Genomic DNA, 12,579 nt, shown 5'->3' on the forward strand with positions numbered 1-12,579 from the left:
CTGCATCTTGACACATGAATCAGAGGCTTTGTCATAAATATTGCTGCAACGAGCACCGCTCATTCATTACCTCCACAAGTATTTTTCAAGTGCCTTCCATGTGCCTGGGACTGTATTGAGCCTTGGGGTCGTATCAGTGACCGTAGTAGATGGTTTCTACCCGCAAGGCACTTTGAGTTGGGGAGGGGATGGGTTGACCCATCGCATAATCATGAATGTATAATTGGTGACAATTGGTAACCAATTGGTAACAGCTGTCGTGAAGGAAAAATGATTGCAAGCTGGGTTAGTATAATTAAGGAGCAGTAAAGAATACGATGAGAGTGTCTCACAGGAGAACCTGATACTGATTAGTGAGGGCTTCTCTGAGAAAGTGGCCTGAAGGGTAGGTAGCAGTTACCTCAGCAGAGGAGTTGGGTGGGCAGCGGGATACCGAGAAGAGCATGCCAGGCAGAGAAAGAGCAGCCCAGTTGCATCTTTAAAGACTCCAGAGGGATGAGTTTTGTTCATTAGGGAACTAACAGAAGGCCAGCATTTCTGGGGCAAGGGAGAATGCGATTCAAAATGAGGCTGGAGGGGATAGGCAGGTGTGTGAGTCTGTTCATGTGTCCTCGTGTCTTAATACATTCCTATAATTAAGATGACCACATTTGGATATTCAGTGTCAGATTGATTCCTGGGTAGATTATTTCAGTTTTCACTCCCATCATCATTCTTTGTCCTGTCTCTTCCAGCTCTCACCCATAATGAGCATTGAGCTTCACCAATTAATTAGTTCATTTTATTTGCAGTTATTGGTTACCAGTGAGTGTTAATATTTTGTGAGTTGTTTCTTCGTGAATTATTCTTTATTTCTTTCAGTGGGGATATTCTTTTTTGAATTTAGTAGGAGTTCTTTTTTAAAAATTTTTTTTTCAACCAGTTTTTGGGGGAGCGGTAGTTAGGTTTTTATTTAATTAATTAATTTTAATGGAGGTGCTGGGGATTGAACCCAGGACCTTGTGCATGCTGACCACGTGCTCTACGACTGAATTATAGGCTCTCCCTGTAGTTCTTTTATATTAAGGATATGACTTCTTGTCATAGTTGTCTTATTCCCATTTTGTTATTTGCCTTTTAATTTGCTATATGGCCCACAAATTATTTCTCCATTGCTTTCCAGTGCATGCTATGTTTAAATATATCAAAATGCTGACATTAAGATGAGTGTGTGCCTTTATAGAGTACACATCATCCAGCGGAATAGCAGGAGGCTTAGAATGTGTTTGCTGCTAGAAGGAAACTATGTAAGTATAAACTTTATCATAGCAGTGAGACTTGATTATAACTTTACATCAAGGAACACTGAATTGATTTAGTCTCAAGCCTGACCAATTTCCTTTTAATACAAAAATTTTCCCAAGTAGTAATTTCAGCTTTACTAATTTCATGTTACTACTAAGTTATTTTCAGAGACATATAAGAAAAGCACTGCATTTCATATTGTAGATCCTGTGAGCTGTGTAGTGTTGAGGTGAAACAGAGCTGATTTATTTGAAAATGAGAGGCAATATACCTGTGATTTACTTGATTGTAGTGCAAAGAGTCTTCTGTTTTTAGTAATGACAGATTGTGTTATTCAGATTAACTCTCCTAAAAACAAGAAATGTTATTAACAGTATGTAAAAAAAGTATATAGAAAAAAAAAATCACTAAAAAAACCCCCACCAAAACCATGAAGAGCCAACATGATAGTAGATTTGCAAGGCCAGTATCTGGGGGAACGCCAGAAGCCAGAGAGCTCAGGGCAGTCCTGGTAAACCAAAACCATGTTGCCTTTGGTTCCGCAGCCTTATGGGGTAAGGGGGACTGAAGATAAGACCTCAACAGAAGTGAGTTTACATCCCCTCTCTAGAAAGTCATCTTCATCCTAGGCTTTTGAAAATTCCCAAAAATGATTTTTCAAAGGCATTGAGCACCAGGCAAAGAAAAGCAGACTTAAGAGGAAATGATTCCAATGGTAATGACACTTAGAGAAGTTTACTAGTAATTCTCTGTATTACCAGTTTTGTTGTTGTTGTTGTTTTAATTTATGGAGTGATTCTGAAAAGTTAGGTATTAGATACTTTACTTTGAACTTTCAGGTCTGATAATTTAAAAATTTTCTTGATTGAATGAAATGACATTGGAATCAGTCATTTCATTGATCTCCATTTTATACTTTTTTGAGTAGCAGCCCGAGTATATTCCTTTTGTCCCCATAATTTTTATAGTTTAACAAGATCTGTCCTAATGACAGCGGAAAATGTCGTGCTCGGATTTGCTGATGTCCACTTTGGCAGACTGTTCTGGGGGTGTCAGAATATAAGTAAAAATGAGATTTCGTCTCTCCCGCGTGTGCTCAGATATTTTGTTTCAGAGATTTCTGGATTGAACTCATAACCTAAATGTTTGTTTTGTCATGGCTTAAGAGGCAGTTAAGCAAGATATCAGAGACACTCTCCCCCTCCCCTAGGCTGTGGCTGCCCAGAACAAATTGTTTTGTGTCTATATATATCCATTATTTCAGTACATATAAACTTGTCAAATACAGTTGTACAAAATACAGTACATGGGGGTCTTTTTAAAAAGCAGGAGTGTTTAGTAATTAAGCTTTCTGTACAGCTCAGTTATTTGATTGGTCATTGTTTTTACATAAATACTGTCCAGGGGAACTTTTTCCTTTAACTTGAAAGGCCATAAACAAAAGTACATGAGATAGCTACACTGTATGAAAACATTCTTTCCTAGACTAGTCCTTGCTAAACTCAGATGAAGTATCTGAACTATCCCAGGAACTTGAGACACGCATGCCGTCAGTCAGCACTAGCTGCTCAGAGAGATACCAGCCAGCAGCAACCAGCTTGCCTTGCTTAGAGAAGCTCGAGGGATAGTTGTTCACTGGTAACTTACCCATTTTGTGTGTTTTTCTTCAGGTGATGCAGACAGAAAACATTGTAAATTCAAGCCTGATCCCAACATCCCTCCAACCTTCAGTGCCTTCAACGAGGACTATGTTGGAAGTGGGTGGTCACGAGGACACATGGCCCCAGCAGGAAATAACAAATTCTCATCTGTAGGCATATTTTTGGGGAGGGATGGGAATACAGGCTTGGTGTTATGCATACCGTGGACCCTGGAAATCAAAAACCCAGGAGCGAAGCCCTAAAACTTGAGAATTTTCAACTCTTACTTTGTAATTTTCTTCCTGACTTTAATCCCTTTTTTGCTCAGACATTTTTAAACAGGTTGAATGAGGAAAACTAAATGCTATGTAGAAGGGAATTGGAAAGCCAGTAGGAGCTAAAGCTACTCACTCGTTTTTATCTCAAAAAATTTCAGACCTGTGGAGAAGTTGAAGAGAGTCCAGCAAAAACAATTTGACTTGTAAAAACATTGAGGATAGTACAGGAAATATGTTTTGATACACTTACTTTACACGTGCAATTTTTTTTAACCACGGACAGTAAATTGCAGACATCGTAACACTTCGTTCCTAAGTAGGTTGCTCAGGAGATTGTATCAGTCTAAGAATGAGGATGTTTGCATTTACGTCAGGTGTATCATTATACCAGGAAATGTGTGCAGACGTATTTTGTATATTTGTACAATAATGTATACAATTCATATTCAGATTTGCCAAACTGTCCCAATTATATCCTTTACAACTTTTTTTGGCTTCAATATCTAATCATGAATTACCCAGTACATTTAGTTGTCATGTCTCTTCAGTCTTCTTTAATTTAGGATAATTTTTCTGCCAAAAAAGGGGAGAAATGTTTTTTTCTGACATTGACATTTATTGCATAAATTGTTAATGCTTATTGTCATTAAGATAGTGGTTCTCAGCCTTGGATACTCATTATAATCAGTGGGGAAAGTTTTTTAAAAAATCCTGATGCCTGCACCTGAAAGCCAGAGCAGTTGAATCAGAATTCTAGGGGGTAGGACCCAGGCATCAATATTTTTTAAAGCTTCCTAGGTTATTTCAATGTGCATCCAAGGTTGAGAGCTGCTATTTGAAAAGAAGGTATCTGGTGGCCTTGGTGGTTAGTGTAGATCAATGAAAGGAAATCCAGTGACAGAGCCTTGTGTTTGAATCAGAAGTGTGAGATGAGTGGACACATGGTGCCAGAAATTGAGAAGAACAGGAATTTTTTGGTGCCAATTTTGAAGTAATGTGTTTGTACTGTACTCCTTAAATACTGCTATCCCTGAAGGCTGACCATTGAGAAACTCTGCCAGAAGTTAGTTCATACAGTCCACGTTACAGGTTGAATTTTATACGTTATGAAGAAAGCCAGCACACCAAACTGCTTCCTTTGTTGAAGTCCTTATTCTGAATAATCATCATTGAGCTTTCTGTCATGAAATAGCTGTGGCTTTCATTTATCTAAACAATCACTTTAACTGCCTGAAGCTAAGCTAGGAATACGGAACTGCTTTCCTGTCTCTGCTGTGTGAAAATCTCACTCAAAGAGGAAGGCATTTCAGTGCGAGTTATTATTTTTATTTCTTTTCACAGAAAGCCATGGCTGAAACCTTTTACCTTTCTAATATTGTGCCTCAGAATTTTGATAATAATGCTGGATATTGGAACAGGTAAGATATGAGAGTTTCAAAAATGTGATTCTGTGGGAGATGAATGATGTGCCAGGAGAATGTGCTAGTGAGCCTGGCAGCTGTTTCTGCCTCTGTTGGTCAGATAGTAGCATGACTGAAGTACTTCGGACCGGTTTTCTTTGCTGGATTTTGGGAGTATAATTTTCTGTGGGAGTACAGATTTCAAAACTTAGCCAGCCGTTTTGGTCATATTTGCCACTGGTCAGAAATCAAGTTTTAGAAGAAACTGCCCAAAATATTTATTACTGAGGCAGTAGGGCACGCTATAGGCAGAGGAGAGCTCTGTGTTTTTCTCTGCTTGTATTTAAAGATCTGCTGAGCTTTTTGGGAGCAGTTTTGGTGTAGTCCAACGTAGCCATTACCAGTTTTCGATAGGACCTGACTGCAGTAGTCCTCTCTTATCCATGCTTTTGCCTTCTGCTGTTTCAGTCAGCTGTGAACCACAGTCCAAAAATATTAAATGGAAAATTCTGGAAATAAATAAATCATATGTTTTAAATTGGCATGTAGCTAAGTAGCATGATGAAATCTAGCACCTCCCGCTCTGTCCTACCGGGAATGTGGATCCTCTGTTGTCCAGTGTATCCCACCCGTTGGTCAGTAACCATATCGCTTTCATAGTGCGTGTGTTCGGAAAACCCTTATTTTACTTAGTAATGGCCCCCAAATGCAAGAGTAGTGATGCCAGCCATTTGGATATGCCAAAGAGAAGCTGTAAAGTGCTTTCTTTAAGTGGAAAGGTGAAAGTTGTTGGCTTAAGAAAAAAAATTGTATACTGAAGTGGCTAAGATCTATCGTAAGAAGGAACCTCCTATCCATGAAATTGTGAAGAAGAAAAAAGAAACTCGTGCTAGTTTTGCTGCTGCACCTCCAGCTGTAAAAGTTTCAGCCACTAAGCATGATTGCTTAGTTTAGATGGAAAAGCCATTAAATTCATTCAGTAAGGTATTTTAAGAGAGACCACATTCACATAACTTTTATTACAGTAAATTGTTATAATTGTTCTATTTCGTTATTAGTTATTTTGTTAATCTCTTACTATGCCTAAATTATAAATTAAGTTTTATCATAGGTATGTATAGGAAAAAGCATAGTGTGTGTAGGATTTGGTACTGTACGCGGTTTCAGGAATCCACTGGGGTCTTGGAACGTATCCTCTGCGAATAAGGGGTGACTACAGTGTAAAATCATTTGAGTCTTCTGTATTTTTCTGACTCTCATTCAGTTCTATCAAGAGATCTTTTTAAGCATTTAAAACTAGTACTAATATTTCAGGGTACTGCGTTTTCCCCAGTCAGTACTTTGTGTTTTAAAATAATTAATAAGACAGCACCTCACACTAAAATAATACTTCAACAGTTGTTTCATCTGCATACTCTCCCTTCCCCCTACTCAGATTATTTTAAGCAGGTCACAGATATATTGTTTTAGCCATAAATATTTCAATACATATTTTTAGAAGGAAAGAATTTCTTAAAAATATAACCACAGTACTGTTAACTGCCCCTAAAAAATTTAATAGTAAGTAGTAGTTCCTTATTACCAATTTTATAATCAGTGTTGAAATTTCCCTTATTGTCTTTACTTTTTTTATTTTTGGTTGATTCTAACCTGGTCCACACATAGATTTGGGTGATATCTCTTTAGTCCCTTTTAATCTGTAAGTTTCTTTCCCACTTTTTTTTTCCTCCCCTTGCAAATTATTTGTTGAAGACCTGGGATGTTAGTCCTATAGAATTTTCTTTCCATATCCTGACTGATTACATACGTGTAGAAGCTTTTAACAGTTTCCTTTCTCAAGGGATATAGTTTTGGGAGGAAAATGTTATCTTTAGTTGGGCATATATGCGTAATATGTACTAATGTGGATTTTACTTTTTAGATAAGGAAACTGAGGAAGGATGTCATGCATTGTTACTGCTCATAAATCTCTTGCAACTGCAGCATAAAAAAGTGCATATTAAAACTGCTTGTCATTTTTAGCTAATAAATTGGCAAAAACAGTTTTTAAGTGATAAATCCCAGTGTTGTAAAGATTGTTGAGAAACTGCATGTCATATTTTGGAATTTATAGATTTGTACAGTCTCATTAAAAATACTAGTTTTACATATAATCAAGCATCATTAAAATATTTATTCAATAAATTCTAGCCCTTGAAATTTATTCTAAGGGTAATTCACAATGTTGATAATAATGGATAATAATGTACAATGTTGCATTATTTAAGAAATGTTAGAATAAACCCGGTTGTCCTACAATAGGAATGATTACATAAGAAAGATGTATCTTGTTGAAATGATACATAGTTCTTCAAAAAAGTGAGAACTATGGCACAGAAGAATAAGGGAAAAAACAACAAAATTTCAGTTCTTAATTGTACAATGACTGCAAACACAGGAAAATGCAGATAGTTTTATAAATGTGTGTAATTTTTAAGTTTTTTGGTTTAGTAAGTAAACTGGGAAAAAATGTTCCTTATATGCTTGTAGTGTTTGTGCCATATTCTCTTGTTTACACTTTTCTAATTCCATATTCTTGGTATCTTTTCTTAGGACTTGATATGGTTTGCCCTTTTCTACATTCATGTCCTAGAATATCATACTTGTTTTTGCTTTGCTTTTCAGAATAGAAATGTACTGTCGAGAACTGACAGAGAGGTTTGAGGACGTCTGGATAGTATCTGGACCATTGACCTTACCTCAGAGTGGAAGTGACGGAAAGAAAACAGTTAGTTACCAGGTAGGAACAGGTTTTAACATTCAGGCTTATGTTATTTGCATGAGATTATAATCTCGTTCTGTATGCTGCTTTTTAATTTCATTTATTCAATGGGATTTATCAAACAGCTGTTGGAATGATAGGCTTACAGGATATAATGATGGATTAAAAAGCAGCCATTGACTTCAAGTTTAGTAAGGGAGACAGACATGTTATCAATTAGTCATTTTAACATGTGATATCTGTACAGCTACATAGATGAAATGGTGTCAGAAAGAATGGACCAGCCCTATTTGCGTGGATCAGGAAGACTTACTGGAGGAGACTTGATAGATGATTAGGAATAAACTGAGTCAGGAGGGGAGCAGGGGAACTCCAGAAGATGGAGCAGTGTGAGCCCAGGGCGTTTATGGTCAACAGCACAGTTCTGGGATTTAGGTTTCACTGATCAAGACTGGAGCTTGTGGTACAAAATAGTATGGGTGGCTCAGAGGGAGGTTGGAGATTTCTATAATAGTTAGGAGAGGGGCCAGATAACGGAGGGCTTTGTATTTCTTGAAGACTTCAATTTTGGTTTTTAGACAGATAAGTCACAGATTTTTTTAAGCATGAGTGATGTGATTTGTTTGGGGTTTTACTGAGTATTCTGGTGGCACTGTGTAGAGAGGTAGGTGAGGAAGGTGGTGTTTATAGGAGAGACTGGAGGCCAGGAGGTGAGCTGGGACATTCTTGCAGAGTCCACGCGAGAACAGATGCAGGGCTGAACACAGGCAGGTGGAGTGAAGCGGATGAGCAGAATACAGGAAAGGGTAACCATGAATCTTGTTTTTGGGTGAGGAAGAGGGAACAGTTGAAGACATACAGATTGCAGTCAGTTGAATAAATGGGAGGAAAAGGTTTTCTTTTAGATGCTTGGATTTTTTAAAAAAGGTCAAGTTTTTTTATATGCAAGATATTTGAGAATTGTATCGACTGAAGGAAAGGGAGATTAAAGATGTAAGAAAGTATTATTAGTGGTATGAGAGCTTTAGACAGCTCATATTGTTGTCTGAGACTGAGGATTCTGCCAGGAGGGTGGCTGAATGGGTGTACTGTGAGATCCAGAGGGCCGGGGACGAAGTGCACTGAGGAGGAAGCAAGGTGATAGTAAAGAGAGAAGGACTGAAGGACTTTCTGGGGAAGTCAAAGAGGAGGTGTGTTTGGAGGGAACTTCTTGTGGTGTTCAGAAAATGCTGCTTAGGTCACGTGATTACGTAAGGGGGTCTGTGATAAAAACTGAATGACCTGGGAAACAGGATTAGGAAAACAAAACAACTTCAGGGTATATTCTGTCCTACTTGACTTGCTTATTACCAGCCTGTCTGCCTGTGATGTGCAGTGGTGTGTAAGCATCCAAGGTGTTCATATAGGCACTCCCGCCCTCAGAGAATTCCAGGAGTTCTTGTGGGAGTGAAGGAGTGGCAACGAGTTAGTATTTTAAGCAGATTAATCTCTCTCCTCTGATCATCTTATTAACTTTAGTATTTTTTTGTAATATTAGAAGAAAAAAATGGCTTGAAGCTCCCTGTAGTCTCTTTTCAAATACTAATTATTCTTGAGCTTTGGTAAATCCTCTTTACTCTTACCATTGGAAAATAGATTCTCCCAGCTTTCACTTCTAAACCTTAAAGTCATCAAATTACAGTTTTATGTGTGCTTTGTTTTCATAAAATTGAAAGATTTATATGACTCACTGTGTAGTAGAAGAAGAAATGTGTACAAAGTTTAAAAGGGAAAATTAACCAGTAATTATGAGTATTTTACTTAGCAGCTTTTTTGGTGTGTGTGAATATTTCTGTTAAATATGTTTTGGCCAAATGCTGTCATGCAAAGTATATTGCTTTTCTTAAGCTGGATATAATTTTTTGAAATGTAACTTATAAAAAATATTATATATCTGCTGAAAGGGCCTAGAAGCAGTGATATGCTGTTAGCAGTGAGTGTGCCTTGAGACCAGGTCTTAATATCTAAAAAACTATCTCCTGCCGAAAGAACCCAGCACTTGCAGAAATGACTGATTCCAGGGCTGGTTCAGGGAAGGTACAGAATGGAACATCTTGTGCCAGGAAGTAAGAAAGTGCTCACACTATTGGTGAGGACGTGTCCAAAGGACACAGGAATCAGTTTGATGGAGTTCTAACTTACCGTGTTTGGAACTAGTTGATATAAAAATAAAATGGATTATAGATATGTTGAATTAAATAACAATCTATGCTTTTAATAAGTAAATACATGGGTGTAAGAAAAAGCTGCTTCTGGTGGATGGTCAACTAATAAGTTTGTGAGAATGAAACAGAAAAATCATTTTGTAACCATCACGGTAGTAAGTGTTTCGGACAATCATCAGTGGATGTTATAACTAGAAAGTTTTGTGAGGAACAGGACATTTATATAGCCTAAAAGAATGCCCCCACAAACTACTTATTAATAGCAAAGCAAGAAATGATAACTCTGCAGTAGAGAAACCCCCCTTCAACTGAGTGATCGAAGTTAATATTGCCAGTATGGGGCCTACTGATAAACTGTACTTCCTAGTGGGATGTATTAAGCAGGATACAGTATCACTTCTGTGATATTTCTCCCCAAAACGCAGAGTGTTGAGTCTCATCATGCAGAAGTATCAGGCAAACCCCAACTGAGGAACATTCTGTGAAGCAGCTGATTTGTGCTCTTCAAAAATGTTAGTGTTGTGAAAGAAAGAGACAGAAATTAGGTGTGCCAGATTAATGGAGACTAAGAGCTGCAGACTAAAATGCATGGAAACGAAATGTAATGTGTTGTCTTAGATCAGATCCTAGATCAGGAAAACAGGAGTTGCTAAAGAAGACTTTATTTGGACAACTGGCAACATTTGAGGTGTGTAGATTAGATAATTATATTTTATCAGTGTTAAATTTCCTGATTTTTATAATTATACTGTAATTGTGAAAGTAAATGTCTTTGCTCCTAGAAATACATCCTGAAAGATGTGTCTTCGACTTATTTTCAAAAAGTTTAGTGAAAAGAAATAGAAGAAAAGGCAGTGGTTAAAACAAATTGGGCAAAATGTTATCAGTTGATGAACCTGGGTGAAGGGTACACAATGTTCTGTGTGTCATCCTTACAAATTTTAAATTTGCAGTTGGTTCAGAATGAAGCAAATATACATGTATGTATATTTTAATATATCTTTTCTATATGAGAATTCTCATTACACTGGATAATATGTATTTTCTATGCCAGAATTCTCATTAAACTAGAATATATAAATCTAACCACTAAAGACTTAACCTTTTTTAAAATATACTTTTTTATTGAAGTATGATCAGTTTACAGTGTTGTGTCAATTTCTGGTGTACAGCACAATGCATCAGTCATATATGAAAATACATGTATTCATTTTCATATTCTTTTTCACCATAAGTGACTGCAAGATACTGAATATAGTTCTCTGTGCTATACACTATAAACTTGTTTATCTATTTTATATATAGTAGTTAGGCTCTGCAAATCTCAAATCTCAATTTATCCCTTTCTACCCCCTTCCTCCCCAGAAACCATAAGTTTGTTTTCTATGACTGTGAGTCTGTTTCTGTTTTGTAAATAAGTTCTTTTGTCTTTTTTTCTAGATTCCACATGTGAGTGATATCATGTGGTATTTTTCGTTCTCTTTCTGGCTTACTTCATTTAGAATGACAGTCTCCAGGTCCATCCATGTTGCTGCAAATGGGTTTATTGTATTCTTCTTTATGGCTCTGTAGTATTCTGTTATATTAATATACCACGATTTCTTAATCCAGTCATCTGTCGATGGACAAATAGCTTGCTTCCATGTCTTGGCTATTGTATATAGTGCTGCTATGAACATTGGGGTGCATGTATCTTTTCAAGTTCCCTCCAGATATATACCCAGAAGTGGGATTGCTAGATCATATGGTAAGTCTATCTTTAGTTTTTTGAGGAATCTCCATGCTGTTTTCCATAATGGCTGCACTAAACTACATTCCCACCAACAGTGTAGGAGGGTTCCCTTTTCTCCACAGCCTCTCCAGGGTTTATCATTTATGGCCTGGATCATATGGTAAGTCTATTTTTAGTCTTTGGAATCTCCAGACTGTTTTCCATAAAGGGTGCACCGAGCTACATTCCCACCAGCAGTGTAGGAGGGCTCCCTTTTCTCCACAGCCTCTGCACCATTTATCGTTTGTGAACTTTTGAATGACGGCCATTCTGACTGGTGTGAGGTGATACCTCATTATAGTTTTGGTTTGCGTTTTCTCTGATAAGTAGCGAGATTGAGGCTTCTTTCATGTGCCTCTTAGCCATTGATATGTCTTAACTGGAGAATTGCTTGTTTAGGTCTTGGGCCCATTTTTGGATGGTTCATTTGTTTTTTTGTTAAGTTGTGTGAACTGTTTACATTTCTGGAAATTAACCTTTTGTCAGTGTCACATCACTTGTGGGTATTTTCTCCCATTTCGTTGGTTGCTGTTTTGTTTTGGTTATGGTTTCCTTTGCTGTGCAAAAGCTTATAAGTTCAGTTACGTCCCACTTGTTAGTTTTTGCTTATACTTCCATTGCCTGGATAGACTGCCCTAGGAGAACATGGCTAAGATTTGTGTCAGAGAAGGTTTTACCTCTGTTTTCTTGTAGATTTATCGTGTCTAGTGTTACATTTAAGTCTTTTAGCCATTTTGAGTTTATTTCTGTGTTTGGTGTGAGGGAGTGTTCTAACTTCATTGATTTACACGCTGCTATCCATTTTTCCCAACATCACTTGCAGAAGAGAGTGCCTTTTCTCCTTTGCGTATTCTTGCCTTCTGTGTCGAAGGTTAATTGACTGTAGGTCTGTGGGTTCATTTCTGGGCTCTCTGTTTTCTTCCGCTGATCCGTGTGTCTGTTTTTATGCCAATACCAGTCTATTTTTATTACTGTCGCTGGGTAGTATTGTCGGAAGTCTGGGTTGATTATTCCTCCAGATCCATTCTTTTTCTTCAACATTGCTTTGGCAATTCTGGGTCTTTCATGATTCCAGATAAATTTTAGAAGATTTTGTTCTAGTTCTGTGAAAAATGTCCTTTGGTAATTTGATAGGCATCACACTGAATCTGTAGATTGCCTTGGGCAGCATGGCCATTTTTACAATATTGGTTCTTCCAATCCAAGAACATGGGATATCTTTCCATTTCTTCAAGTCCTCT

General features: G+C 37.4%; 1 protein-coding gene across 13 annotated transcripts in view; it reads left to right on the plus strand.

Annotated features, from left to right (window-relative positions):
• The window catches only part of EXOG (exo/endonuclease G), a 52,281-nt gene that overhangs the window by 1,699 nt on the left and 38,003 nt on the right, over window positions 1-12,579 (plus strand). For all 13 annotated transcript variants that reach the window (XM_072941015.1, XM_072941012.1, XM_072941013.1 and 10 more), the window contains exons 3-5: window positions 2,955-3,094; window positions 4,544-4,620; window positions 7,267-7,381. In XM_072941015.1, the coding sequence (XP_072797116.1) occupies window positions 2,955-3,094; window positions 4,544-4,620; window positions 7,267-7,381 (332 nt within the window). The remainder of the gene's footprint in view (window positions 1-2,954; window positions 3,095-4,543; window positions 4,621-7,266; window positions 7,382-12,579) is intronic.

The sequence above is a fragment of the Vicugna pacos genome, chromosome 17 (assembly GCF_048564905.1).
Source record: "Vicugna pacos chromosome 17, VicPac4, whole genome shotgun sequence".
NCBI lineage: Eukaryota > Metazoa > Chordata > Mammalia > Artiodactyla > Camelidae > Vicugna > Vicugna pacos.